We start from the raw sequence: 27,319 nt of genomic DNA, 5'->3' as shown, positions 1-27,319 counted from the left end.
TGAGTTTGGTTTAGGTTTGGTTTGGGTTCAGATTTGGGTTTGGTTTGAGTTTGGTTTGAGTTCAGATTTAGGTTTGGTTTGAGCTCAGGTTTGGATTTGGTTTGAATTCAGGTTTCAGTTTGGTTTGAGTTCAGGTTTGGGTTTGGTTTGAATTTGGTTTAGGTTTGGTTTAAGTTCAAGTTTGGGTTTGGTTTGTGTTCAGTTTGGGATTGGTTTGAGTTCAAGTTTAGGTTTGGTTTGAGTTGAGGTTTGGATTTGATGTGAGTTTAGGTGTGGTTTGAATTCAGTTTTGAGTTTGGTTTAGGTTTGGTTTGGGTTTGGTCTGAGTTCAGGTTTGGGTTTGGTTTGAATTCAAGCTTGAGTTTAGTTTAGGTTAGGGTTAAGTTCTGGTTTAGGTTTGGTTTGAGTTCAGGTTTGGGTTTGGTTTGTGTTCAGGTTTGGGCTTGGTTTGAATTCAGTTTTGAGTTTGGTTTAGGTTTGGGTTGGTTTGGATTGAGTTCAGGTTTAGGTTTGGTTTGAGTTCAGGTTTGGGTTTGGTTTGAGTTCAGGTTAGGGTTTGGTTTGAATTTGGTTTGAGTTCAGGTTTGGTTTGAATTCAGGTTAGGGTTTGGTTTGAGTTCAGGTTTAAGTTTGATTTGGGTTTGGTTTGAGTTCAGTTTTGAGTTTGGTTTAGGTTTGGTTTGAGTTTGGTACCTGCAGTGGTCCAGGACTCCTGTGGTGAACAGACGTAGTAAAGCTGTCATCCCACAGAGCTCCTCCAGCTCTGCTTATTTCTCCTGGTCCTTTTCCAGCTGAAGGTTCTGAATGCTCTCCATTTAATGGCTGTGCTTATTTGATTGAAGTCCCCCAGCTGACAGCTGCAGTTCAGGACTCCATGAATAAGGCAGGTCTGGTAAGGTGGTAAGAAACTCAATCTAGATTGAACATTTACCGGCAGTCTGAAAAATGACAATGTGTAGAAAAAGCCTGCAGAAAGGGTTAAACCTAAATACTGTTCAACCTGAACACTGTGTTAAATGTGAACACCTTGTTAAACCTGAACATTGTGTTAAAACCTGAACATTGTTAAAACCTGAAAATTGTGTTAAAACATGAACACTGTATTAAAGACTGAATACTGTGTTAAAACTAAGCATTGTGTTAAACCTGAACAATGTTTTAAAATGCTCCCCAGTGTCTCTTACCACCCAGTCTGATATTACAGGATTACATATCTGTATCCCTCCACACTCGTGCAGGACTCGTTATATTACAGGATTACACATCTGTATCCCTCCACACTCGTGCAGGACTCGTTATAATAATCACGGACACAGAGTGATGTGTTATCTCCAGCACTGACGAGGAATCAAACAGCCCCTCGGAAATGTGCCATCTCACACACACATACACACACACACACACATACACACACACATATACATAGACTTTTACACATACACACCCTTACATACTCCCTCTAACACACACACCCTTACACACATACATGTACTCTCTTTCTCTCTCTCAAACACACACACATACACACACACACTCTTGCACACTCTTACACATGCACACGCTTACACACATACATGCACCGTTTCTCTCGCCCTCGAACACACACACACACACACACATGCAAGAGAGAGAGAGAAAGGGTAAGAGAGAGGGTGAGAAGGAGAGAGAGAAAGAGAGAAAGAGAGAGAGAGGGAGAGAGAGAGGGTGAGAGGGAGAGAGAGAGGGAGAGGCTTCTCCTCTGGCTCTGGATGATCTTGCATCAGCTTGGTGCAAAAAACAAGTAGACTTGACTTCAAAAGCTCATGCCAGGTCTCCGTGTCAGGAGTGTATCAGTTCATTATGGGACTGGATCTGCTGCTGACAGACTGTTATGATGCATAAGATATAAAGATGGAATAATAAGTCAGTTCAGAAGTATTAGAGTATTGTGGGTAATAGTGTATTGTAGGTATTAGTGTATTGTGGGTAATAGTGTATTGTGGGTAGAAGTGTATTATGGGTAAACCTGTATTGTGGGTATTAGTGTATTGTGGTTATAAGTGTATTGTGGCTAGAAGTGTATTGTGGGTAGACATGTATTGTTGGTAATAGTGCATTATGGGTAATAGTGTTTTGCTGTGATTTGAGAATGGGCTTCACACTGCTGAGCTACCCTCCTCCCACTACTGGCCAATGTCTTCACACGCCTGCTTTTATATTCACATACCCTTCATATACCTACAAGTGAACAGCTGAGAAAATAGCATTCTAACGGCACACTTAACAGGAAGTTGACAGGAAGTTGAATAGAGATGCAGCAGTCCAGTACTCGAGACATAAAATGTCCTCTATCTCCTACTCTTCTGTTTCACACACGCATACACACACACGCACACACACACGCACGCACGCACGCACACACACACACACACACACACACACTCTCTCTCTCTCTCTGTAGTAGGTGGACTGGGGGTGGAGGCACTGTAAAGGGCTGATAAACTCTGATTCATCTTCTCATTTATGCTGCCATGCTGTGGCATTCCTCCTCCCAGGGGTTCCTTGTTTAGCCAGGACAGTGGACCTGACATGATCATTGAGAAGTGTGAGGTCACTCTGCTGAGTGTGAGGTCACTCTGTGTGTGTGAGGTCACTCTGCTAAGTGTGAGGTAGCCATGTGTGTGAGGTCACTGCTGAGTGTGAGGTTGCTCTGTGTGTGTGTGTGTGTGTGTGTGTGTGTGTGTGTGTGTGTGTGTGTGTGTGTGTGTGTGTGCATGTGAAATGCAATTCTTGCATGATCCAGTACATCTACACTGGGGAAGTATTCACACACTCTCTTAAGCTAAATCACTGCGGCAGCTCTGCAGACGACATCAATCAATCACACACACAATTACACACAATCTGAATCATCAGTCAATCACACAATTACACACATGCTGAACATGTCCCAGGATCCTTCACAGCCTTCATCTGTCTGGTGCACACCTTTCACAAAACATGGTTACACGAGTGTGATGCTTACACGAGTGTGATACACAAGCGTGATGCTTACATGAGTTTGAAACTTACACGAGTGTGAAACTTACACGAGTGTGATACACAAGTGTGAAACTTACACGACTGTGATACTCAAGTGTGACATGCTTTGGTTTTATATATGAAATGAAAGATATTCCTAGATATTTCAGATATTCCTAGATATTTCAGCAGTCTTTGGAATGGCTGTATTATGGTGGCATTAACCAGTCATTAACTAGTCGTGAACCAGTCGTGAACCAGTCATAAGCAGAAGCTTATGCTGTCCAGAACCCCGAGGGCACAGGGCACTGGACCAACCTGCCACAGGGACACAGGACACCAGCTCACCACTCTGGTCCAAGCCTCTGTCTGGAGCAGATGGAGCAGCCCAGCTTCCGCCACCATAACAGAGACAAATAGAAGAAAACATCAGTGGGTCCACAGAATCACACAGAGCAACAATCTGCAACAGTCAGAGAAAAAGATGTGGGGTAAGAGAGAGAGAGAGAGAGAGAGAGAGAGAGAGAGAGAGAGAGAGAGAGAGAGAGAGAGAGAGAGAGAGAGAGAGAAAGCCAAGAGAAAGTGTAGAGAGCCAAATACCAAACAAATCCAAGTAAAGATGTTTGTGAACTGTGTGAATTTGCTGAGCTGTGTGAGCTATTTTAGAGTGTACATGTGGGCTTTGTGGGGTATTCTGGTGTCTCTCTGGAGAAGATCTCTGTGCTTGTCAGCAGACTTATGCACTTGTGTTGTTGTTATTGATGTATGAGGGACTTCTCTGCAGTTCTCCTGCTTAAATATGCTCAGCATTGTGGAACACTGGCATTATTATTCCACCCATTCATTATTATTCCATGCATACATTATTATTTCATGCATACATTTATGAATTAAGCCTTGTTTATTTATTCTGGATGTGTTGCCCTTAGATACAGAGTTGGGGTAGTATTTTCCATTAGTTAGTTACATCATGACACATAGTTAATTGCATTTGTTTTCAAAAATTAGGTATGTGCAAAGAAAAACCGGTGTGGAAAGATGCTGAAAATGTGAACTTCTGAATACTAGTGAACGACTCCTGAGTACTAGTTAATGACTCCTGAGTACTAGGGAACGATTCCTGAATACTAGTGAACGACTCTTGAGTACTAGGAAACGATTTCTGAATACTAGTGAACGACTCCTGAGTACTAGTGAACACCTCTGCTACACAGACCTGGCGGAGTCATACAACAAACGGATAGATGACGATTTTGGCTTCATGAAGGTAAAACTGGATCAAAGCTCCTCAATCACACACGTCTGATCACACAGAAGACAGAGATCACACAAACAACACTTCCAGTCCAGCACGACAAAGCAGCTTCTATTTCTGCTGTTTCTTCTGCCTCAGGAATAATATTCATGTGTCGCTGACAGGCACGATAAAAGAAATGAAACATGGACTCGTAAAACCCTGCACAGCTCATCGGCAGCGAGCAGAGAAGGAGCAAACAGCACCAAGCAGTGCCAGAGAGGTGACGATCACGGGTCTCAATCGGGCACAGCCAAGCGGCGCCCCCTGCTGGACACCGTGCCGTCTGCCAGACCTGGGTCCCGCTGCAGGCGCCTAAGGTGTTAGAGAGAAAGTGATGAAAAATGTAGATTGATCCAGACACACAGCAGGGTCAGGGTCTGCTGCTCTCACACACACGGACTCTCTCTCTCTCTCTCTTACATACACACACACACACACACACACACAATCAGCTCACATCTGACAAGCAAGTGATAGCGCTTGGAGAGGAGATGAGCTCAGAAGCCTGGGAGTGAGCAGCGTCGTGTGTGCCCACTTAAAGCATTGATTCACTGCTGCTCTCTGCCCTCCACTGCTAACCAACTCAATATTTAACACTCAACTGCAAGTTGACAGGGCCATTTTGTCTGATGGCGGTGAAAGCCTGGGGGCGGGGCTTACAGTCACTGAGTGAGCCTGGACTCCATCAGTTACAAGTCCACGCCATGGCAGTCCTGCAATTATGATGGCGATAATGAGGCCTGTGGTGTCATCAGAATAGTTTTAGAATAATGCCTAGAAGCACTCTCTCACAGAAATGATACCACGGCCCTCTGACCACACATACTGCCAAGAAGAACTGCAACCAAAGATCCTGTGAGAGATTTCTTAAAGGGCTCCAAGCCTTCATATCCGTATTTGCCTGGGGATACTGGGGACCATCTGTGATGGGCTCTCTGTGCAAACAAAGCTGGTCTTCGCGAGCTCTGAGCACATATTTTTCTCATCGAGAAGCAGACGCGTTCTGCCATAAGTCTGTCACCAGCCTACAAACAGCCAAGATAATTCCCTTTACTTCTCTCCTCTCAAAGACATTGGCCTTATTTGGCCAGTATTTATTTAATGCCAAAAAGAAGCACGATTGTGAGTCTGTGTTGTGCAGATGGTGATGTATGAAAGACTTCTCGCAGTGGTGTCGAGGTTAGTTTAGAAAATGACATGACTTCATCTAAAACTGGTTCATATGGTAGATAACAAACCTCTGAATTTTGTCTTTCAAATGCTGCCCTCACAACCCTGATGCAGGTCTGCGTTTCTTGTGCCCACCAGCATTCATAATAAACAGATGAAGAATACAGCGAGAATAAAGCATAAAGTACCGATCCTTGGTCAGGAGCATATATATGTACACACACACTGTGAGGTGCTGGCCAGTATCTACCAGACACAACAGCAAATGGCATTTGAGCAGTATAACCCCCAAGGGAACTTTGTTTATTTATTTAGCACACTCCTCACACATCTGAAACACAGAAAAATAATTGTGTTCTTGAATAATGAATAAGAACAGAGCAAAACATTTTATTTGATAAATATAAACTCTTGACAGTAAACACAGATTTGTCACCCTTACAGCAAGTTTGAGCAGTAATTTAAACACTGTCCTGATGAAATGGGACAAACAGATGTAAACATTTAGATCGTGCTGCTATTATGGACCAGGGCCGTGCATCAGGCAGGTGTGGGAAGGTAAACACGTCACGGTCTGGGTGTGTGGATCAGGCCTGCTGGCTCGTAGACCTCCACCACCATCACAGCCTCGTGTTCTTCCAGTCAAATCTTTTGTTCTTGCTTCACACACCTTATTATTTAAGTTACTTTCCAGTTCTCTCGAACTGACACCAAAAGTAAATGTGTCCCTCTAATAAGAGCCCCTACAGTACGAAGCTCCTGTGTTTCTTAACATGTGTGTGGGAGCGGAGTGGAGCCACCAGCAGTGCCAACACTGCACAAACCAAACACGTCTGCAGGAACAGCAGGCCTCTGTCAGCATCCCCATCTTCCTCCAAACCTCCAGTAAAACCAGCAAAATCTTCATCATGGTGATGTCAGCCAGCCATCTTACAGATGCGCTCCTGAGAGGGGTTTAGTGTGCAGACAAGCACATGGCCGACTCACCCAGCTCACACAGCACCGTGGGGAGGCTTTTAGTTGTTAACACCTGGATCAACCATGGGGTTCAATTAGATGAGATTTTGTTTGGGCCACAGGTGGGTAGGAGGTGAGTTATTGCCAGTGATCTCCCACTGCTGTTCCAACCCTAACCCTTAACCTTTAACCCTTGGGACAGGAAACCCTTGATGACAGAGGAAACACCTCAGATTACATGCAAGCGGCAGGTATACAAAGCACTGTTCCGTCATAACACCCACAGTAACAGCGTAAAGCACTGTGCCATCATAACACAACACCCACAGTTATTTTAAAAGCATAAGACATCCTTGAGTGTGTTAATCTTCTTGATTGATGGTTGATTAATAAAATGCCTCCTTATAATAACTCATTGCCACTCTCTTCCTTAAACACAAAGGAGTTTGCCTAGCAAACCTGATCATAACCACAAAAACAAGATATAAATACATTTTTTGTATATTCGCAATATCCTGAATATTTAAATATATGACATGCCCAAAATTCAATAAAGGGACGACTTCGGTACCGAGAACGCAACTTACTTACACTTATCAATACAGGAAGTCTCAAAGTGGTATTTATTTATACAACACATACACACGTTGTATACGAGCAGTGCGACGTACGGAGAGTTGTGTCTGCTCCGTTCAAGGTGGAAATGTCTCAGCGTTCTTAGACGTAACGTCTCCAGACCTCCAGCCTGTCTCCTGGGGACAGAGCATGCGTTTGCTGTAGGTGAATCCTGAACACAGAAGATATCCACACAGTCGGCTCCTTCCCCACATTTTATTACCAGACAGCACTGATAATTAACAAACCTGTTTCTCTGCACTAGCCCTTCTTCAGATAGTCTGTGAGGCATATCAAAATTAACTCATGTTCATACATCACTAGCACCAAAGCTGCTTGTTGAAAGGTTAACTGTTCACCGTCATTAGTCTCACATGGACATTTGTGGCAATAAAGGTCACCGTAGCACACGGAGGCAACAGGGAGGAAGACGACTTGTTTGGATGTTTGCAGGTTTCTGGGGACCTGGTGGTGGCGTGTCCCCAGCAGTAGTCCAGACAGAGGCTGCCTCTGGCAGGATCAGCGAAGACCTCTTTCCACATTGCTGCTGGCCGAACCTGAAGGACACCACTTCAGAACGGATGCCGTCCGGTGTCCTTCACAGCTAAAAGGACTTTGCGTTAGTCCCTGTGGTCTGACACTTCCTCTGAAGATGAAACAATCGTCACAAAAGAGGTTCATCATTACTTTTCCTCCTCGCTCGCTGTTTGACATCTAAAATATTCCACTGATGAGGCAGCACAGGGGAAAAGCGGAAAATCAATATTCCCGTCTCCTTCCCTCTTTAAAAAGAAAGGTATATATTTTTCCATTATTGATCCAGATGAACCTCTTTGACCTTAGAAACAAACATGTCTCAGCTTACAGCACGTTTGCAATGCTCCAAAAGCCTCCACAGACTTCCAACAGGTGAGTATAATGTTGATATATATATTAATATATACATTTTACTGTGGTTTTTCAAGAGAGAGAATGGAGGTGACTACTGAAGGTGCTGGGGGCACTCTGGCCATCAGACAGGAAACATTTATTAGCACCCAACGGTAGATGTGGTAGAGTTAGCATTAGCAGTGGAGGTTATATTGTGAACATGTGTGGTATTAGTTGGTTATATTATAAATTGCAGTGGACAGTCACTCTCAGAAGACATGAATCTGAGAGGGAACTTTTAAGAAGGGCAGTAGAGAGCAGAAATTACGCCATACAGAACACGACACCCTAGAGACCTGGCAGGGTCAGGGTGTGGGGGGGGGGCGTAAGCCCAGTAGAGACATGCTACAGAAGGACTTCCACCAGTACCACCACTCACTAAAAACTGATTTTCTGAGAAAATTATATAAATCTATATAACCTTCATGAATTTATCACTCGAATAAAAACCAACTAATGAAGTCTGGCTCAGATTTCATTTAACAGACTTCTAATTAACGTTCCAAGTGAGCTGTCATGTTGTGTCATATTTATACACATGTTGACATGTTGACATGGTGAAAGTGAATGAAAACGTGACAAAATGTGAAAGCAGGCAGGGTAATGTTCTCAGACGTCTTCTGAGGAGGATCAGATATACCACACCTGCCACTGGTCAGCAGTATAATTTATTTATTTGCAGTATTGTTCATATAATCCAATAACTGAACCCCTTTCTCCATAGCTAACTCAACGTGATCCGTCACACCACCATGGCCACGGGAGGGATCAGAGGACAAACTAGTGAAGACACTTCACACGTTCATTCACACTTTTGTGTTATCTTGCCTGCGACCCTAAATGTCAATCAAAACTGATATGTTCCTAAAAGCAACTACTTATTTCACTTATATTCTAATATAACTTGGGAAGAATAACTACGTGACCGTCACCATTTGCCTATTAAACATGCGTTAATGACACTATTCAAATAGAGACACTTGAGGTCAGTCTGTAAAACCTTTGCATTTATTAATCATCTCAGAAAATCATGATTTCCCTTTTACACAGACACAAGTCTGAATATGAAATACAACATGTTAAAACACAAGCTTGGGTAAACGCACTGAGGGGAGAGAGCAGACGCACAGGGAGAGTCCAGTACGTGGTACTCCAATAAGCCACCTTAAACACATCCTTATTTTAACAAAATGCAGCTACTTTTGAATTTTTTCACCTTACACTAATGCCACTCAACACAAGGCCTGTCAGGGCCTGTTATAGGCAGCACTTCCACCTGCTCTCACACCCCCACCCCCTAACCTCCACCCGCGCGCTCTCCCTCTATCACACACACACACTCCTCCATCTTCTCAGCTACTGTAGCACTTTGCTCAGTGGGAGGACACACAGCTTTTCTATAGGGGGATTTGCAGGTCCAGCAAGCCACCCTTCTCTCTAAACCATTTAAACCCTGTGGCAGTGCATTCAACTCCAGCAGTGGCTTTTCTCTGCAGAGATAACAGCTAATTTGACCATTGCCTCTGGGAACCTGTCTGGTCTCTTACCAGGTAGAAAAAGAAGAGAGCAGAGAGGAAAAAACAAAACATGCTTTTTCCTTCTTTCTTGTAGGACACACTGAATATACTGTTAGAATTAATCAAACTGCTTGCAGTGTAATGAGGTTTTACAAAACCTTTAATCCAATGAAATTTAATCAACAGCAATTAAACACGTACGTGTCTCACTAAAGGTGAAGAACTGAAAACCCAACAACACTACAGTGATGCCCAAGTGTAGTGGAATGAGCCTTACCCAAAAACAAAACAAAAGCTCATTATAATATTATTGTGTTTATATAGACCATGTATAAAAACTGGCTATAGAATTTGTCATTAGTGCCAGATTTAAGAGATAAGAATAAATAGATGTGTTGGTAAAGTGTGTCTGTGCCTGCTTGCCAAAAGGCTGGCAGAGCCATTAGTAAAGAAAGGTGCCAAAACTTCCCTTTCCATTACGCCGGAACTGGTTTCCGTGAATGGAGACAAACATCTCCTGGGAGAGCAGATCCTCATCGACTTGCATGGCCCTCAGCTCCATCACACGCCTCCTCTGAAGATGCTGCTTCCTCACAGACGTGGCCACAAGCTCTCGCTTGAGGACATCATTTCCTTCTGTGAATTCTGATGACACAGCCCCCTCCACTGGGCCCGCCTCCTCAACTATGATGGGCAGGTCACTCTTAGTCCCCACCTCCTCCTTCACAGCTCCGCCTTCTCCATTCACAGACCCGCCACAGGTTTGGTCCTGCTCCGCCCGGCCTTCCGCATCAGCTGCAAAGACGAAAGGAAAAAAAACATTTTAAAAATAAAAACAAATCGACTGACTCCGTAAATACACCCAGTCATGCCGCAGATCTGAGCGCACGATGAGAGAAGACGGCACGGCAACAGAGCATGTGTGTCTGCTTACTCCTCTACAAACAAATAAACAATCGAAGTGGATCGAGATCACAGTGGAGTGTTTGAGGTGTTCAACGCACTCATGTCATCACTCCAGGATGACAGCAGTAGTTCTGCTGGTGGCTTAAAATCAACCGAAACACATCTAGCCATCAAAAAAGAGGAAACGTATTTTGGCACCAGATTCCAGGTAGGAGCATGAAACCTGCAGGGGATACCCAACACTGTCCTCACTCACTCAGAGATGCAGCAAGAATCCACACGCCACAGCACAGTGCTCTGAACAGCACATAGGCCACCACATTCCTACGGATGGCGTTCCGTTACATTTCATTACCCACTATGGCATCTCAATTTAATGAGGACAATTAAAGATCCTGACAGCAAACAATATTTCCTAAAACAGAAGATCAGGGAGGTTAATGAAATGAAAAATGCATCTTCATCTTTATGGGAACAGTCCTGGAAAATCTCCATATTACAGCTATGAACATAAGGCATTTATTAAAATCTAAAAGATCATTTTCAAGTCTCAGCACAACAGGACAGTCAGGGAACAAGAGTAAAGAAGAAGCGTGGACACCTTGTTTGTCTGCAGTCAAGGCCGACATGCACCTGAAGCAACTCCACTAACAACAACCACCGTTACCCAATTAGGGGTCACGGAGCAACACTGCTCTTGCCACCATACTAAAACACACACACCAGGCTAGCTTACTAAACACACCACACTTGCCAAATCAAAATCACTGGAATTAGCTTTCCATGTGTCAACACAGTGTGAGAGTCTTTGTGTGTGTGTGGGGGTGAGGGGGGGGGGGGTGTGGAGAGAGAAAATATAACATGGAATCTTAGATAGAGCTCCAATTTTTTGCACTGAGCCCAATTTAAATGTTAAATTCACGCATTCTCCGTCCTGGACTAAAGGTGAATAACATTTTTCACTTTGACCAAAGTCTTTGGAATTGAGCAGACCAAGACACACCATTTTAAAGTTTGAGGAATGGCGTTATTCTTTGTTTTGGTACAGCCAGCAGCTCTGAGATGCAATTCCGTAGGAACTGTCGGAGTACACACAGTATTCCAGAACAAATGACATCCAACCCTCCAGCAGAAGGCAATGTTTTCCATGTCTGACACCCCAGAGAGGGAGGAGAAGCGTCTGTACTCAAGCTCTGGTGTTGAGCGGCCTGTTTGAAGCTTGTGGACGTGTTTGACACCTGGGCTCTCGGCCACGGTAGGCTGCTGCTCCACGACGCCACCATCTGGCTTCACCAGGATGACACCATAGCCCGAGTTGTTGTGGATCACGTTATTCACCATGGTGATCTTAGGCAGGACATCCATCTCATCAGCAAAGTCCTGCCAAAGGATGCAGGGGGGAGGTAAACACACAGACAGCCTAGCTCGGTCTCACACACACACGCCCACGGGATAATGAGTAAGAATGAAAACATTTAAACACCCCCCCCCAAAAAATTTGCACTAAGCGTCCCACGGTTTTCGTGTTTAATCGTCTCATGTTCAGTGCACTAGAGATGCACAATATATTTGCAGCAGATATATTCACTGCTGATAAGGACCATTTGTATTTATCATTATAGGATCAATATTATAATTTCAGCCAATAAGTACAACGATAATTTTCATCCATCCAGCAGATTCAGCCATGTTTTATTCAGGCCTTGTTTTACAGAACTACAGTCATAAGGAACGTGAGAATAATCAGAGATGTTTCCTTTTCTTTTGTGAAGTGCAGCGTGCATTTGGAATCATTTTCACCTCAGATTTAATTTAATTTTTTGTTTTTTCTTTCACGTTAAGAACAACATTTTTACAATATTTGCGACTTTTTGAGTTTGAGTTTATCTTGTCTTACCCCCACTACACTTCATATATAGATCAGTTTGAACTCGCTTTAAAACAGACAAACATAAAAAACACCCCAGACATTAATCTGGGCATCAGCCACAGTTGTGATACTGAAGAACTTCAGTATTGTTTTATGACTGTTACTCCAGTGTCAGCTGAAGCTGAGTGAATAACGGCAGCACAATTAATGCTGAGAGGGAAAGGTCGTTGTTTGGTTATCCAGCACCGGAGCGTGGTGGACTGACGGCTGGGCTGAGCCCTGGAATGTTGCCTCTAACAATCATAAAAACTGGAGAGAAAAAACATTAAAGCCTCTAAATTCAGTAGCGACAGAAACTGAAAATTCCAGAGTGGCTGATATGAAAAACTCCAGCTGGGCCAGAACAGGAAGTTTAGCCAGACTGAATTTACCCTTCTTGTCATAGTTTGATCAGCAGGCTTCTGTGTGTGTGTGCGTGCACACGCGTGCCCTGCCTGAGACGAGTGAACTACAGGCCATCATTAGCGGAAGCGCCCGAGCAGTGTGATCCCAGACCCAGAGACAGCACACAGGCCAAGTCCAACCCTTCACCCACCAAACCTCTGCTGGGTCGGTTCTTTTGTGCTGTTGCCTGGGTAACGAGAGACAGGCAGGCCAGTCTGCAGATCCACGCTCACCTTAATCAGCACTCCGTCCTGACAGTGGTGAATACCGTTGCCTGTGAGACTGCACACACTCCCGGGGTAGATCTCCACGCCAGCCCCCTGCACGTACACACAGACAACCAGCAACGCGTTAATGACAGTGACGTAGCTCAGCGAGACGCACGCTGCAGCTATGAATAGAGTCTTCTCAGCTGGCATCCTGCCATATTAAACCCCCTGCTAATCACACACACACACACACACACACACACACACACCACACACACACACACACACACACACACACACACACACACACACACACACACACACACACACACACACACACACGGCCTTAACAAGTGTGCCTGAGGCCGTAGGTATGAGGTTTACAGAGACAGCACACCACAACAATTAGACCAGTGGGATAAGCAGTCAGCCCAGCATCTACTCACATTGTAGATAAAATTAACTTTTAAAAGTTTCAAAAGCAATGCACATGCTCTTAATAAGGAGAAACTTACATTTACAGCATTTCACAACCTTGTCCAAAGTGAGTTACAGAAGTGTTACACTATTAGATGTGTGTAAGAGCTGTGACACATGGGCAGGAAGACGAACCTTAGAACCGTACAGGTCACACATGTTCATGAGCAGTTGGGCCGCCGTGCGCACGATAACACCAGTCGTCTCACACTGGAACACACAGTTCTCCATTTCTAACTTACCCTGACGCACACCTGCGGAGAGAGAGACACACACACACACACACTTTCAGTACAGGGACACTGTGAACACGGGGGTCCCATGTTGTATCATCTTCAGACACAAAACACATTATGGCAACTAATGGATAAAGAGAACATACTGTGAAGGCCTGGAGCAAGGCAACACAGTATCAGTCTCACCCTCACACTGCCCCTGCCCCCTCACACTGCCCCCTCACACTCCCATCACACCCCCCTCACACTGCCCCGCCCCCCAGTGTCAAAGGCTCTGAGCAGTAGCAGCTGTTGTGAGCTGTTGTGAGTGGAGACAGACAGGCGCGTCCACTCACACAGGATCCCTTCAATAGCGTCATGCTGGATGAACTTCAGGTTGGAGATCTTGACAACGTCACCTGTTGACTCCACAAACGTGTCTCCTTTATTTCTCTTCTCTATAACAACCTCATCAGGCAGCCCGTAGCCTACCAGCAGAAAGAACAACCAGGAAAGACAAGTTGGAATTAATGAAAGGAGATGGAGAGAGCACGAGACAGAGAGGAACAGAATTAGCATTAGCAAAACTTTTTTCTAAAATGTTAATGAAGTGTCACATTTTAAAAGAGGACCTGGAAACTTCAGAAATGTTGCGTCGCTTCTTTTGAGGAGAAAGTGGGTTTTATTTCTGAAGTGCAGCCTCTTCACTGCCACCATTACAAGTGCGTCTTAGAGAAACGTTCAAATGAATGTTTCATTAGTCTTCATATTTAAGGCAGCAGACACACCGACACCAGCGAGGCTACTGATGCCTCACTATCACCATCCAGCGTGTGACAGATTACAGACGCTCGTTGCACGACGCCGGCCTGATGGCGCCACACCTGTGCCCGCAGCCGGTCAGCAGGAGAGCGTCCAGCCTACAAACACACATTCCCTCGGACAGGTCATTTCTGGAACAACGTTCCTGGATCCCAAGGCTGGATTTTCACAGCTAGTTTTAAAATGGCAGAGGCTCAATATCGAGTCCCGAGAGCTCACCCAACACACTCCCACTGGAGAGAGCAGTACCGGAGTCAACAGAAGCTTTCTGGGTTATTGACAGCAGTGTGACTGCTTAAAACCGAGAGAAGAAAACACAGAATGCCAGAGTACTCCCTCTCTCTCCCTCGGCAAACAGATGTCTCAATGACTTCCTTTGCCCAAAGAAGTGAGAATTATTTGCGGTAAGAGCATACAGTTCTTTCAAATGATCTCTACGATATCTGCGGTGCGCAGCCCTCCTGCTGAATACCAAAGGAACCCTGTTATGCTAATCCATCATAACTCTGTTATGCTAATCCAGCGCTGCTCTAATTGAGTTGCTCTTCTCCTGTCCAAGTGTGAAGCCAGACACAGCATTCTGCCTCCCTCGCCCTTATCTTGCCTTTCAGGCCCTGGCTGCCTGTGCAGGAGGGGTCATCCCACACGCACACACACACAGCCCACCCTGCGCGCACACACACACCTCTCCACCCTCTCTCATTTCTCCACTATCCACCTTCGCAGGTTGTATATTTGCATAAAGAGGTTGGTCTCTGACCGCTGACACTTTCCCCCACGTCCAATCACATGCTTTCAGCTTTAAGACGGAGCCTTCATCGTTAGGAGACGCTTATTACGCCATCAAGCCCAATTACCCGCGCGGACTGACTCTCTCACACTCACACACTGTCCTGACAAACGACACTTTCCCAGGGCCACACAGAGGGATTCAGTTATGCAGAGTGCGGTCTTATAGCGCAAAAAAAGACTGGAGAGGCTTTAGAAGAGAAGGAGAAAAGAAGAAAAATAAAGCAGCTTTCAGCCAATTAGACTCAAAATCACTGCACAGCATGGGGGAAAAACCCCAAACCCACCTGAATTATGCAACAGCCCCGTCTCAGACAAACACCCCCCCCCCCCGATAAACAGCCTCGTCTCAGACAGACACCCCCCCCTGATAAACAGCCTCGTCTCAGACAAATACCCCCTCCGATAAACAGCCTCATCTCAGACAGACACCCCCCCGGATAAACAGCCCCGTCTCAGACAAACACACACACCCCCCCCGATAAACAGCCCCGTCTCAGACAAATACCCCCTCCGATAAACAGCCCCGTCTCAGACAAATACCCCCTCCGATAAACAGCCTCGTCTCAGACAGACACCCCCCCGATAAACAGCCCCATCTCAGACAAACACCCCCCCCCCCCCGATAAACAGCCTCGTCTCAGACAGACACCCCCCACCTCAACTTTGATGACATGACTATCACATTACGTCAACTGACATTTTTTGGTGACAGGATGCGTGTTGACCCTGCACAAGGTGACCTGACAGCAATTGTTAAATGTCATTGTTACGACAGTACAGGAGACACTATAGCTCATCGTTTTGAAATCTTCACTCACATTTACCTGACACTTTTATTCAAAGTGACTTACAATTATGAATGAGCACAGCGTGAGTAATTGAGGGTTAAGGGTCTTGCTCAACAGTGGGGACTTGGTGGTGGTGCTACTTGAACTGGCAACCTTCTGATTACTAGTCTAGTCCAGTACCTTCACCACTGACACACCACAGCCTTTACCTTTGTTCTCTTTACCAACAGACAAGGTGCCATATGAACAGTCACCCTGGCAAAGCAAAAAAAAATAGCTGAGTCATAATGTGGTGTTATTATAATGCACTGTGTCAATTCCCACAGTACACACCCTAATGTTAAATAAGATACTTGACTTGTAATCGTAAGGTTGCCAGTTCAAGTCCGACCACTGCTCAATTGCCACTGTTGGGCCCTGAGCAAGACCCTTAAACCTCAATTGCTCAAGTTGTACAGAGTCATAATTATAAGTTGCATTGGTTAAAAGAGTCAGATAAATGCCATAATTGTAAATAAGTAGCCTTTCTCTGGGTATAGTTGATATAAACTAGATATAAATGCTGACAAACATAGTGTTTATGACAGGTGATGCTTGTTGGAATAAACATTTATAACTGCTGTCATGATGTGTATCTTCAGTAAAAGTGAAGTTTGGTGTGTGTTCACCTTCCACCAGGATGGAGTCCGCCATAGTGATGGAGCTGGTGACCGTATAGTGACCTGGACACAGGATGACAACATCCCCTTCATAGCAGCCACTGATCGCCACTGCAGGATCACAGTGAAACTGACCACACACATGCAGACACACACACACGCAGACACAGAGCAGCTTGAAGTGAGACTTCATCAGTGAACAGGTCAGAGTAATGAATACCATCAGGCTAAAGTCCTGGGTAGAGTGGAAACCAGTAACAGATGTTGCAGTGTATGTGTTGAATGTGTTGGTGAAGAGTTGAGTGTGTGATTCAGGTTTATACATTATACATGGAGTAAAAGTTAAAATTCACACCAAAAGAAAAAAGTTTGCGTGAGTGTGCACACACACACACACACCCACCCACTGCAGGGACGTGTGTGTAACACTGGTCACAGAGAGAGAGAGAAGATCAGCTACATACCTGCACCTCAAACTCCTTACTGGAATAGAGTGGGAGGAGCTTCTCGGTCATGAGGCTGTGGAGCACATGCACACTCGTGGAGGCGGAGACTATGTGCACCACCCTGAGCCCACTAGGGCGTTCACCCTTAGTACTGCACATGTGCTGCCCACAGTTCATCTTGTAGCCCAGGACATACCTGAGGAGACACACACACACACACACACACACACCTTTCAGAGAGGCACAGAGACTCAAACTCATAGAACACTCAAACATATTACACAGGTCTTCTGCCCTCAATCTGCTGAACAGCAAGCACACCCCTCCACAACACACACACACACACACACACACACACACCTGAGTAGTGGGTTTTCAATGATGCGAAGCTTGCGTTTTAAGCCCTCCATGTGCTCATACATCTGCAGCCCCTCCACCATGGACACGTTGTCCAGCTCCGACTCGGAGTCGCTGCTCAGCCCATTCCTGAGGCTGGAAAACTCACAGAAGGTGTCCGAGCAGCGTTCCAGCAGGGAGTGGTACTCCGCCACCAGCCCCGCTGGCACCCGGTCCTCCAGGACATCATAGTACCTGCAGCACAGCCCAGACAGGTGTGTCTCAGGGATGGAGGCGTGTGAGCTAGAATACCCTCCATCCCCAAAGGTGGGGTAAGATAGGAGATGCACAGTTAACAAATGCCCTCCTGATTTCCTATTTCAGGATTGCAGCCTAAACATTTTTCCACTGATGCCACAGTAATTCATAAAGTAATTCATAAAACCCAGCCAGGACGGACCGTCACTACAAACACCCCTTATTTAGCAGGAAATAAAGCCGTTGCCCTTTGCTTTGATAAATCTGCTTCAACAATGTGCCATAAAATCAAAAACAAACACAAAAATAACAGAACCAAAAAGTAGTTTATTATGTAATTCTACCTCATATCATCTGTTAGGCCTGCAATGCAAAATCTTTTAAAAGAGTTGAAAACAATATTGAGCAAAACACAAAAATCAACCACCTCCATCTCCAAGATGAGAGTCAAAGAAAGCGCCACAGAAGGAGCAGCAGGATGGATAACAGAATAACCTGGTGTATGCTGCCACCTGGTGGTATGAAACAGGCTGGTGTCGCTGTACTATGATTTGGATGATGGTTAAAAACTCCTGCAGTCCTGCCTGGACAAGACACACACGCACACTTACAGTCTCAGACGAGGCTCCACACAGCGTACGAAATAATCAAACTCATCTTCCTCATCTTCCTCATCCCACTTCCTCCATATGTGTTTGTAGAAAAACCTGCAGAGAAGCCGGTGAGAGCATCGGTGAGAGCTGGTGTGGAGAACAACTTGTTTGTTTAGTCATTTCTCATTTTTAGAATAACTTGCATCATTTCCTGAATAGCACACACTGGACACAGCAATCTTAAGACGCGCTGTCCCAGACCTGCTGAACTGCTAATAGAAACCCAGTGTGGTTTAGTTGCTGGTGTCACACCCAAAACACAAAAGGTGTCTGTGTGCAGACCCCTGAAACCACTGCAATTACATCCACTCACGTCCTGTAACCAAGGGACTCACTACAGTCACGTCCTGTATGTTTTACATGTTTTCATGGATAATAGTCTAAGGCAGAAGAAACTAAAACGCGTCTGTGAAAGGGGAACCCGAACCTCAGGTGTTCGAGAGCCAGGGCAGTTTGGTCAAAGTCTCCAGACTCGTCGTAGACCACGAGCAGGTCCTGAAGGGGAACTCTGTTCAGAGTGGCGTCCAGTAGCGCCGTGGTGGACTCCTCTGTGAGCTCACACCCTCGTGCCTCACACTGCATCGGCAGCACCAGCTCCACCTTCGCCCGCAGCTCCTTGTAGTCCACATCCACCACCTGAGCAGAAGAAATGCGTTTTAGCATCACCAACCGAACCGATTCGTAACTAAAGCAGCCATAAGCCTTCATGTTCAATACAGTCAGAGGCTTGGTTTGATTAGCATCGTATAAACTTTAAAACTCTGCGGCGTCACGCTGCACTCACTTGGACCAACACATCGAATACGTCCGAGTGCCACAGGGCCCGCCAGTCTGAGGGCTCCACAGCCTTCTCCAGGTAGTCCACCGTAAAGGCCTTTACCTCTGAGCTTTTACAATCACCTGCAAAAACAGAAATCACAGTTAACCCCCCACCCACCCCGACTTGAGGCCGGGGCCCTGGGTTGCCATTTACAGCACATACGCTTTGGAATCCTTACTGGTCCCCAGTCAAACCCACCAACTGACAGCACAGCAAGGAAAGTGAGAGTAGCATCACAAAGTTTACACAAACGGCAAATAAAAATATTGCACAGATACTGCAGGGTGGTTTTACACATTAACCTGTGAAACTGTAGTACCACACAATGAAAGTGATTTCTGAGTGGAGTGTATTCACATTCAGACAAATAATGGGTGGCATCATGCACTTAGACAGGTGTTTACATGCATGGGTGGGGGCATATGCATGACCCAACACGGTTCAGTGCGCATTACCAAGCATGTAGTCCTGGTAGGCTTTGAATCTCTCGTAGAAAACCAGGTGGCTTGTTTGGAACACATCGGGGAGACTTCCGCTCCCGCCCTGCGCGACCCGCTGTAAGTGCGTGCACGGCTTGTCGTCGTTTGAAAGCTCGTCGGTGCCGCTGTCATCGTTAACATCGTCCTCAACATCATCCTCGTGCTCTAAGAAACACAGAAAGCAGGTGACTTTACTGATAATGCACCGCACACTCAGACCTCGCACTTTACACACATTAACAAACGTGGTCATATGTGGCTGTAGTTAGCTTAACTTTCAGGGTTAGAGTCAGAGTTAGAGTCAGGGTTAATGCTGGGGTTAAAGCTAGGGTCAGGGTCAGAGTTAGGGTTAACTGTAGCTCTCGAAACACATCCTGTCCATAGTCCAATGTTGCCGTTGCCTTGGCAACCTAGATGACGTTGTATAGTTCCCGCCAGCTAATGACAGTGCCGCGGACATGTCCGGTAACAAGCTATGCGCGAGCAGGCATGGCTCGTTAGCGTTAGCTAGCCATCAAGCGCTACTGACATGTTTGATTTGGAGATCTAAATAAGTGGGTCGTTTACAACGGGTGGTTTAATTACTTTAATGTCCACGTGACAGACCTTTCGATGCTGTGTTCGAGTCCGCGATGGGCTCGGCGGCTGTCACGCGGAGCTCCCCCGCGGCTCCAGCGTCCACGTCTCCCATTTCCTGCTGTGTTTCAAATTGCAGGGCTTTCGCTGTAAAGATATTTAAAAATTATAGTTATAATTAAAGTTACAGAATAGCATCCAAATGTAAAATACCTCCGTGCTGGGTCAGCCGCTAGCGCACGACACCTAGCACAGCGTCCGGTATGTTCAAAACGTCCCCGGGAGAGGAGAGGACCAATAAGAGAGGAGGAAGAGAGGATAGGACCAATAAGAGAGGAGAGGAGAGGACCAATAAGAGAGGAGAGCAGGGAGCGCACCAATAACTGACGGTGTTCGGCAGGGTGGGGAGTGATACAGTTAATTGACTTTTTAAAGGAAAACACGCGTATGAATGTTGGTTATTGGATGGATGTAACTACTTCGTTCATTCAAAACTCCGCGAGTACGTAAATGACGCAGCGATTGATTACATGCGTCCGAGGAACGAATCGTCGCTCATCCCGGAAGTAATTCCTAAACAGTAACATTCTAACTGCAGTGCTCCCACGTGTCCGGAGTCGGTGGCTTTTTCGCTTTGGGAAAGAGCAAAAATGGAGAGTAAGTCATCTTAGGGCAAAGCGTGTTTAAATGTAGTTTTGGTGCTACACGCGACTGTTACTCGCTTTTCTGGAATGGTTTGACAGCTAAAGTGAAAGCAGCTAGCGGACCCGGTACAGTAGTCCTGGCCGTGGAGTCAGCGCGAACTATAGCGGTGCCCTTAACCCTAACCCTAACCCTAACTCTACCGAATAACAACACAAGATGTTCACGATCAGGAGAGGTGGGACGTGCACCAACTCTCACGCAGTTTGCGTTTCACAAATGAGCTAGATTTCTTTGTCACCTGTTTTATGTTTTCAGGCATGGTGTTCTCCAGCCTTCCTCCAGATCAGAGTGCACTTCTCGGAGTTGAGGTAATCTGATTTGACTTGGCTAATTTAATCGATTCAAAATTTAAAGAAAGTGGAATTGAAAGGTCAGAGTTGCCTTAAAATGACCTTAGCTTTGCCATCTCCTGTTCGGAAGTGCACTCTACTGTGCAGTCTGTCCTTCCTTTAGGGAAATATGTCAAGTTTTCATTGTGAAAATAAGGTTTTATTGCACCTGGATTTTAATTATGAACAACCCGTTTTTTTTATATATGTACTCCTGTAGCAGGCTAATCAAGCCAGGTGTTGTATACGGTGTCTGTCGTTTCCCATAGCTGAGTGCATGTTCTGGGATGAGAGGGGGAAAAAAAACACTAAATCATCACACTGTGTTCAGCCCCAATATGGTGACGCTGCAGAAAAGTTCACCAGTGCTTTCCTGAAGACCAGCGTGCCTAAACTGGGCACCCAGGACCTCGAGGACGTCCTGCTACACAAGGCCGTGGTGATGCAGTTTGCCAGACAGAAGAAGATGAAAGGAAAGAAGGTGTCACACAGAGGTCTGAATGCCAGAGAGAGGAGACAGCTGAAGGTGTTTGAGCTGAAACCTGAGCATCAGAAGTGTGTATTATCTTGAATCTCAACACGCTGCTTTAAGTCCTCATCTACAGGTCTGATGAAGCTCTGTATATATGCAGGTACGAACTCTTCTTACCTTTACATGATCTGTGGAAGCAGTACATAACAGACCTGTGTAATGGACTGAAACCTGGAAGGTGAGAACTGAAATTATGTAGTTCCTAATCTGCTGTAATTCCCCTTTTGGTTCTGTAATCCCTAATCTGTGCTCTTCTCTAACTGTTCTGATTATTCTGAACAACAGCAACCCACAGATGCTACAGCAGAAACTTCTGAAGGCCGATTTTCACGGAGCTATTCTGACAGGTGCGTGTGTTCGTGTGCACGCGCCAGACAGTAGTCTCCCTACAGAATGGCTGTTTACATCATTTTGTGCATTCTGTGCTTGTGTCCATTAGTGGTACGGTCTAAATGTCCCTCGTACGTTGGGACGACGGGAATCCTTGTGCAGGAGTTGAAGCATATATTTAAGATAATCACAAAGGAAAACAGACTGAAAGGTAAGATTTCTGTCATTTGAATTGATCTTTTCTAGACAGTGTAAGATTTGCACTGTATCAGTCTGACATTGAGAGAGTTGAACCACCAGCCACTGCATGTGCATTAGTTACTCCATTCCTGTGGTTGTTAGTACATCGTATCTCTGGTTAAACTCTTTTGTGTCATTTGTCTGTTGGCCCCTTCTAGTCATCCCAAAGAGAAACAGCGTGTTCAGTGTGGAAATGGGAAACTTTGTTACCCACATCTACGGAAGTAAGTTTGAACTCCGCTCCAGCGAGCGCTCAGCCAAGAAATTCAAAATGAGAGGCACTATTGACCTGTAGTGACGGTGAAGTTGTGTTGTCATGGTGATTCTGGCTGGGTCTGGAACAAAGCTTTTCTTTTGGTTCCTGTTGTTTATTTTTATGACCCTTGGTGCTACATGACATTGTTGCAAAGGCTTTATTTTTGACATTATCTTATTATTTAATCCTTGTACATCTGCATTTAAATGGGGTCATGTGGGAAATGTATTTCAAGTTTGCCCACAAGGGGGAAGCCAGTGTTGGCATTACCTCCTTGGTCTTTTCTGGAGAGGCAGAATAAACCTGAATGCTAACAGAAGTCTCTCTATTTGCCTTATCAGTTTACTGTATCTGTTGCTTTAGTAAACATAAACATGACTGCAGATTATTTGTGGAAAATGATAGTTAAACTAAAATGTGCTATATCTGTTTTAATTAACAATGACTTGCAGACAACTTTTAAACATGCATTACGGTTTAAACTAGTAAGTAATGTTTATCCATATATCAGACAAGACAGGATGTATCCCAGACAAGAGTCACAACATTCTTTATAAAGTCAGATTACAGAATAGATGGTAGTCACACAGAAGAAAAGATGAAATACTAGAGTACAATGATGAAACAGCAGATACAATACACACACAACCCTGGTGAAACAGATTTACTCCAAGGCCTGGTTAAAAAAGTGTCTTTAACTGTTCTTTAAAATAATCAACAGGGACTGTAAGCAAAGTGATCCACCATCGCAAATACTTAATCCCACCAGCCTTTAGATGAGTCTGTGGAAAGACCCAGCTCACCTGATCTGATCCATGGGACACATTACAGTCCCAGCTCACCTGATCTGAGCTGTGGGACATGTAGCTGCATTCTGAATCATCTGTAGACGACATACATCAGATCTGTTACGTGAAGAAAACAGTCGTCAGTGCGAGACATCTCAAACTCTTTATTTGAGACTATAGATCTCAGTTTGCAAGACTTGCTCACTTTACAAAGTTCCTATGGCTTTTCTGAGGTAGACTGAAAGCACTTTGGGTGGAAATTAGGAACAAATGCTAAAGCTTTGTGTGACTATCAGCTAAAAAAGAAACTTCTAAACAATAAACAAGCATTAACACACATCAAACGTTTAGCAGCAGGGCACACTACTCCCACATTCCAGTACGTTTCCATTCCTCTAGCGGTGGAAGTTTTCAGGAATGCTCTTCAGAGGTGGTGTTTATCGGAATCATTCCTGTTAATCGAGCTAAGCTTTGATTCCGGAATGTCAGGACTCCTCCCATACCACGAAAACAAGTTGTTTTTTTTATTCTGCATTGTGTGTTGGCACCTATTTACGGTCATTGGTTCCGTATAGGTTGCGCACACCTGAGCCAACCAGTTTAACCAGTTTCACTGCACTGCATGGGAATTTTTTAAATTGCAGGAAACTTATTTTTTCTTAACTGCAGTTTTCACATGGTAACGTCAATAAAACATTTTTACTGTCCCTTAGAATGTTCTGGGCAAGTAGCACTGGAGCATGGCAGGACTGCATGTTTCGCCTGAAGCTTCCAGCTCAGAGAAACCATCTATCCCCCATATATCTGATGTAAGTCACAGGAAACAACCCTCTGTTTTGGCTTTGATCTGGTTTCTGTGGTCTGTTCACTCAGTGTGTTTGTTTTGGCTCTCAGGCAGGTATATCTGAGCTATACCATTAATTTACATTTGCTTCCCTCTTCTCTCATGCTTAAAGGCTTCATACATTTACCATCCATTTTATCATTTATCAGAAACATCTTGTAGGTGTCCAATCCTTTGTCCTTGTGCCGGTTGTTACCCATCCTAGAATTCTTTAGATTTCTCTAATTCCCAGTTCTGACCACAGGATGTCTCCTGGCTGGAGAGTTTTGGCTGTTATAAGAATGCACTTAGTGACTCCTGTGAGACATGAATAATAAACTACATACATTAATATGCACAAAAATAATAGGTGCAGAGGTGTCTCAGTGGTGAAGGTACTGCACTAGTAACCAGAAGGTTGCCACTGTTGGCCCCTTAGATGCACAAGCTGTATTCAGTCAAATTATAAATCACTCTGGATTAAAGTGTCAGTTAAATGCAGTAAATGAAGAGATTCTGGAATACAATCTGAACAAGAATGACTGACTGCAGTCATCATGTTTACTCTCATAGACCAGATGACAGTCATTAAAAACTATTTATCAAAACATGAAATAAAGGTACACCAGTGTACACTGAACTCTGTGTATTTGTTACTATATTTCCTCTTTCTGTATGTTGTCATCCTTGATGTTGTTCCTTTTTATTCAAATGAGTTGCTTTTCTTGTAAATGACAAAAGTCTGTGCAACGTTGCACATTTCATCAAGTTCTGCTGCCTATAGAGCAACATATCCCTAAATGCCACTGAAGCCATTAAAGACTAAGAACAGTAATAACTTTATAGTCCCGGTGGGTTAGTCTGGGTACAGACACATGCCAGGGTTAAGGAGGGAAAAACCCGACGCTCTGATTTTTCCTTGTAGTTCTTGTCAGAGCTGCACTGGTGTGGAACTCCCCTTTCTAACAGGAAGTGCAGGGACTCGATACTTCATAAAGCACGCAGACCACGCTGGCTTCACCAGTCAGTGTGAGACCGCTCTCTTACACACACACACACAAGTATAGAAACTGCAAAAAGAAGACAGGCGATTTTCTCAGCATTGGCTACATTTGCTACAGCTGTCAGGTAACCGAAATATTCAGGTGTAATAAGTTCCAACTGAAATGCTTGTGTTAATTTTTAAATTATTTTGTTCATTAGTTTTCATTTATACATGTCGTGCTTAAGCATGTTCTATACCGATGTGTCTATGTAAATATATACAGTATATGAAAGTAACTGTAGTTAAAGATAAAGTACAAATTGCAGCTTTGTATACCTAGTCTCCAAATAAACAGGATGTTTTGGACGGAGATGTTTCATAAACTGTGTGAGCAAAGTGTACAATGATGTACATATATGCAGAAATAAATTTATAATTATGATAAAAATATATATGGGGATATATGGAAATATAAATATAATTATCTGGCAATATGGCACAACCTATATGAATCACACCTACTAAATATCACAAATTTGAGTTAATATGGAACCTGATTATTTTTATTGTCAGAAGGCCACAGTGATGATGGATGATTTGAGATTCACGTTGGCGAACCGCTCACGTATCCACGCTGTGGAGAGTTCGTTTGGCCCAGCCGGGAAGTCTCTGTTCGTGCCGGGCCGCGTCCTGGTAGGCGAAGGTCGTCTGACCAAACTCTGCAGGCGACGGCCACAGCCTAAAGTATTCTTCCTGTTCAATGACATCCTGGTTTACGGCAGCATCGTGGTGCCTGGACGCTGGAACAACAACCAGAAGATCATCCGTCTGGTGGAGGTGCATCAGGAAGACCTGCTCGACGGCGTCGGCATGACCAACCAGTGGCTGCTGCGCACGCCGCGCAAGTCCTTCCACGTATCTGCGGCGTCGAGTGAGGAGAAGCAGGCGTGGATGCAACACATCGAGCAGTGCCGTGTGCAGCAGCTGCAGAACCTGGGCGTGCCAGCAAAGGGCCCCAGCATGGATGACTTTGCCGCCATCTGGATCCCGGACAATGCCTCGGCCGTCTGCATGCGCTGTACGGATCGTTTCCACGTGACCAACCGCAGACACCACTGCCGCCACTGTGGGTTCGTGGTGTGTGGCAGCTGCTCGAAGAGCCGAGCCGTGCTCAGACACATCTCATCCAAGCCGGTGCGCGTGTGCTGGGTCTGTAAGGCCAGCATGCAGGAAGATGCTGACAAGCAGCAGAAGCAAAGCTGGAAGTGCAACTCAATGGAGGACACACCCGAGTACGAAACGTCCAGCGATGAGGAGGAAGACGACGACAACCACGTGTCCAACCACTGGTTCAGCACGGAGGCAGAAGGCTTGGCCACCTACTGCTACCTTAACCCCTCCCACACCAAGCCCCCTCTGTCTTTAAGAAGAGCAGGTCAAGGCACTTGCCGTCTTAACCCTGCTCACACCAGTACTACTGTATTGACCCTGCCCACATCTGTCCACTGTGTCCACAGTCCAGGAGGGACATTCCAGAGACTGTAATATGAACCGCACACACTGGTTCCAAAGGACGGAAACATGATCTAACACTTATAGTGCTTCACCCTTGACCATACTTCTTACAGTAAAGTATTTAACACCAGTGTCTCTGTTTTTAAACACTTACATATGTGTTCTTTGTATTGACTTTGTTTTTGATATCACTGCGATCATTAATTATTTATTTAATAAATAATCCACTGTAAATAGACATCACATTAATTGAACATTTTTTATAATGTATAAGTCTTATGTAAATTTATGTAAACCAGAATGGACAAGCAAAATAACGTGTACTTTATGAACCACTGTAATAAAAAAATATCTGGCATGCAGTGATGTGATTCACCTTTGATTTGTCTCTTGTACTTATATAATATTTATTCCACCAATACACCATTCAAACTGTTATCTGTGCCACCAATCAGCAAAAACTGTCTTTGTGGGTCGATTATCAAAGCAGGTCAGTTGAGAGTCCGTCTTGGGTGGATCTGGAGAGGAAGGATGAAGCCTGGGAACTGAAAGCTATGGACACTCAGGACATCAGTGTCCT

The 27,319-nt window shown here is 45.0% G+C and overlaps 3 protein-coding genes across 9 annotated transcripts; 2 read left to right on the top strand and 1 right to left on the bottom strand.

Annotated features, from left to right (window-relative positions):
- Positions 1-8,955: 8,955 nt before the first annotated feature.
- Positions 8,956-20,524, bottom strand: shcbp1 (SHC SH2-domain binding protein 1). Of its 2 annotated transcripts, XM_027032422.2 has the most exons (14): positions 20,450-20,524; positions 20,267-20,357; positions 19,637-19,825; positions 19,146-19,261; positions 18,789-18,997; positions 18,320-18,415; positions 17,475-17,705; positions 17,133-17,310; positions 16,678-16,798; positions 13,964-14,095; positions 13,528-13,646; positions 12,940-13,026; positions 11,631-11,772; positions 8,956-10,281 (listed from the first exon to the last, which is right to left on the bottom strand). In XM_027032422.2, the coding sequence occupies exons 2-14, from the start codon at positions 20,349-20,351 to the stop codon at positions 9,929-9,931; spliced, it is 2,058 nt and encodes a 685-aa protein (XP_026888223.2). In that variant the 5' UTR covers positions 20,352-20,357; positions 20,450-20,524; the 3' UTR covers positions 8,956-9,928. The 2 variants fall into 2 exon arrangements, with proteins under 2 accessions (XP_026888223.2, XP_026888222.2); XM_027032421.2 differs by having other exon boundaries at positions 20,267-20,492.
- Positions 20,525-20,658: 134 nt separating this feature from the next.
- On the top strand, positions 20,659-22,956 carry pop4 (POP4 homolog, ribonuclease P/MRP subunit). 3 transcript variants are annotated; one of them, XM_027032436.2, is made up of 7 exons: positions 20,659-20,893; positions 21,197-21,249; positions 21,602-21,825; positions 21,903-21,980; positions 22,088-22,149; positions 22,242-22,343; positions 22,531-22,956. In XM_027032436.2, the coding sequence occupies exons 1-7, from the start codon at positions 20,887-20,889 to the stop codon at positions 22,665-22,667; spliced, it is 663 nt and encodes a 220-aa protein (XP_026888237.2). In that variant the 5' UTR covers positions 20,659-20,886; the 3' UTR covers positions 22,668-22,956. The 3 variants fall into 3 exon arrangements, with proteins under 3 accessions (XP_026888237.2, XP_026888235.2, XP_026888236.2); XM_027032434.2 differs by lacking the exon at positions 20,659-20,893 and adding an exon at positions 21,061-21,116; XM_027032435.2 differs by lacking the exon at positions 20,659-20,893 and having other exon boundaries at positions 21,125-21,249.
- Positions 22,531-27,090, top strand: plekhf1 (pleckstrin homology domain containing, family F (with FYVE domain) member 1). 4 transcript variants are annotated; one of them, XM_027032432.2, is made up of 3 exons: positions 22,531-22,596; positions 24,130-24,225; positions 25,801-27,090. In XM_027032432.2, exons 2-3 carry the CDS (start codon positions 24,157-24,159, stop codon positions 26,767-26,769), a joined length of 1,038 nt encoding a protein of 345 aa, XP_026888233.2. In that variant the 5' UTR covers positions 22,531-22,596; positions 24,130-24,156; the 3' UTR covers positions 26,770-27,090. The 4 variants fall into 4 exon arrangements, with proteins under 4 accessions (XP_026888233.2, XP_026888232.2, XP_035377012.1 ...); XM_027032431.2 differs by having other exon boundaries at positions 25,798-27,090; XM_035521119.1 differs by lacking the exons at positions 22,531-22,596; positions 24,130-24,225 and adding an exon at positions 24,673-25,367.
- Positions 27,091-27,319: the final 229 nt, after the last annotated feature.

The sequence above is a fragment of the Electrophorus electricus genome, chromosome 21, assembly GCF_013358815.1.
Source record: "Electrophorus electricus isolate fEleEle1 chromosome 21, fEleEle1.pri, whole genome shotgun sequence".
NCBI classification, from domain to species: Eukaryota; Metazoa; Chordata; class Actinopteri; order Gymnotiformes; family Gymnotidae; genus Electrophorus; species Electrophorus electricus.
Note: the sequence above shows the minus strand (reverse complement) of the source record. Positions and strands in the feature narration are given on the sequence as shown.

What these genes read in the sequence shown, in the direction of transcription:
- shcbp1 (XM_027032422.2), bottom strand. Translation starts at nt 20,351, where the DNA reads ATGGGAGACGTGGACGCTGGAGCCGCGGGGGAGCTCCGCGTGACAGCC. An exon ending in CGCTATTGAAGGGATCCTGT is followed by an intron (nt 13,647 to 13,963) that starts GTGAGTGGACGC and finishes CTCTCTCCGCAG; the next exon opens with GTGTGCGTCAGGGTAAGTTA. An exon ending in TACCGTGGCCGAGAGCCCAG is followed by an intron (nt 10,282 to 11,630) that starts GTGTCAAACACG and finishes TCGTCTTTGCAG; the next exon opens with CTGATGCGGAAGGCCGGGCG.
- pop4 (XM_027032434.2), top strand. An exon ending in GTGCACTTCTCGGAGTTGAG is followed by an intron (nt 21,250 to 21,601) that starts GTAATCTGATTT and finishes CACTGTGTTCAG; the next exon opens with CCCCAATATGGTGACGCTGC. An exon ending in AAAGGAAAACAGACTGAAAG is followed by an intron (nt 22,344 to 22,530) that starts GTAAGATTTCTG and finishes GGCCCCTTCTAG; the next exon opens with TCATCCCAAAGAGAAACAGC.
- plekhf1 (XM_027032431.2), top strand. Translation starts at nt 24,157, where the DNA reads ATGGCAGGACTGCATGTTTCGCCTGAAGCTTCCAGCTCAGAGAAACCA. An exon ending in CTATCCCCCATATATCTGAT is followed by an intron (nt 24,226 to 25,797) that starts GTAAGTCACAGG and finishes TTTTATTGTCAG; the next exon opens with AAGGCCACAGTGATGATGGA.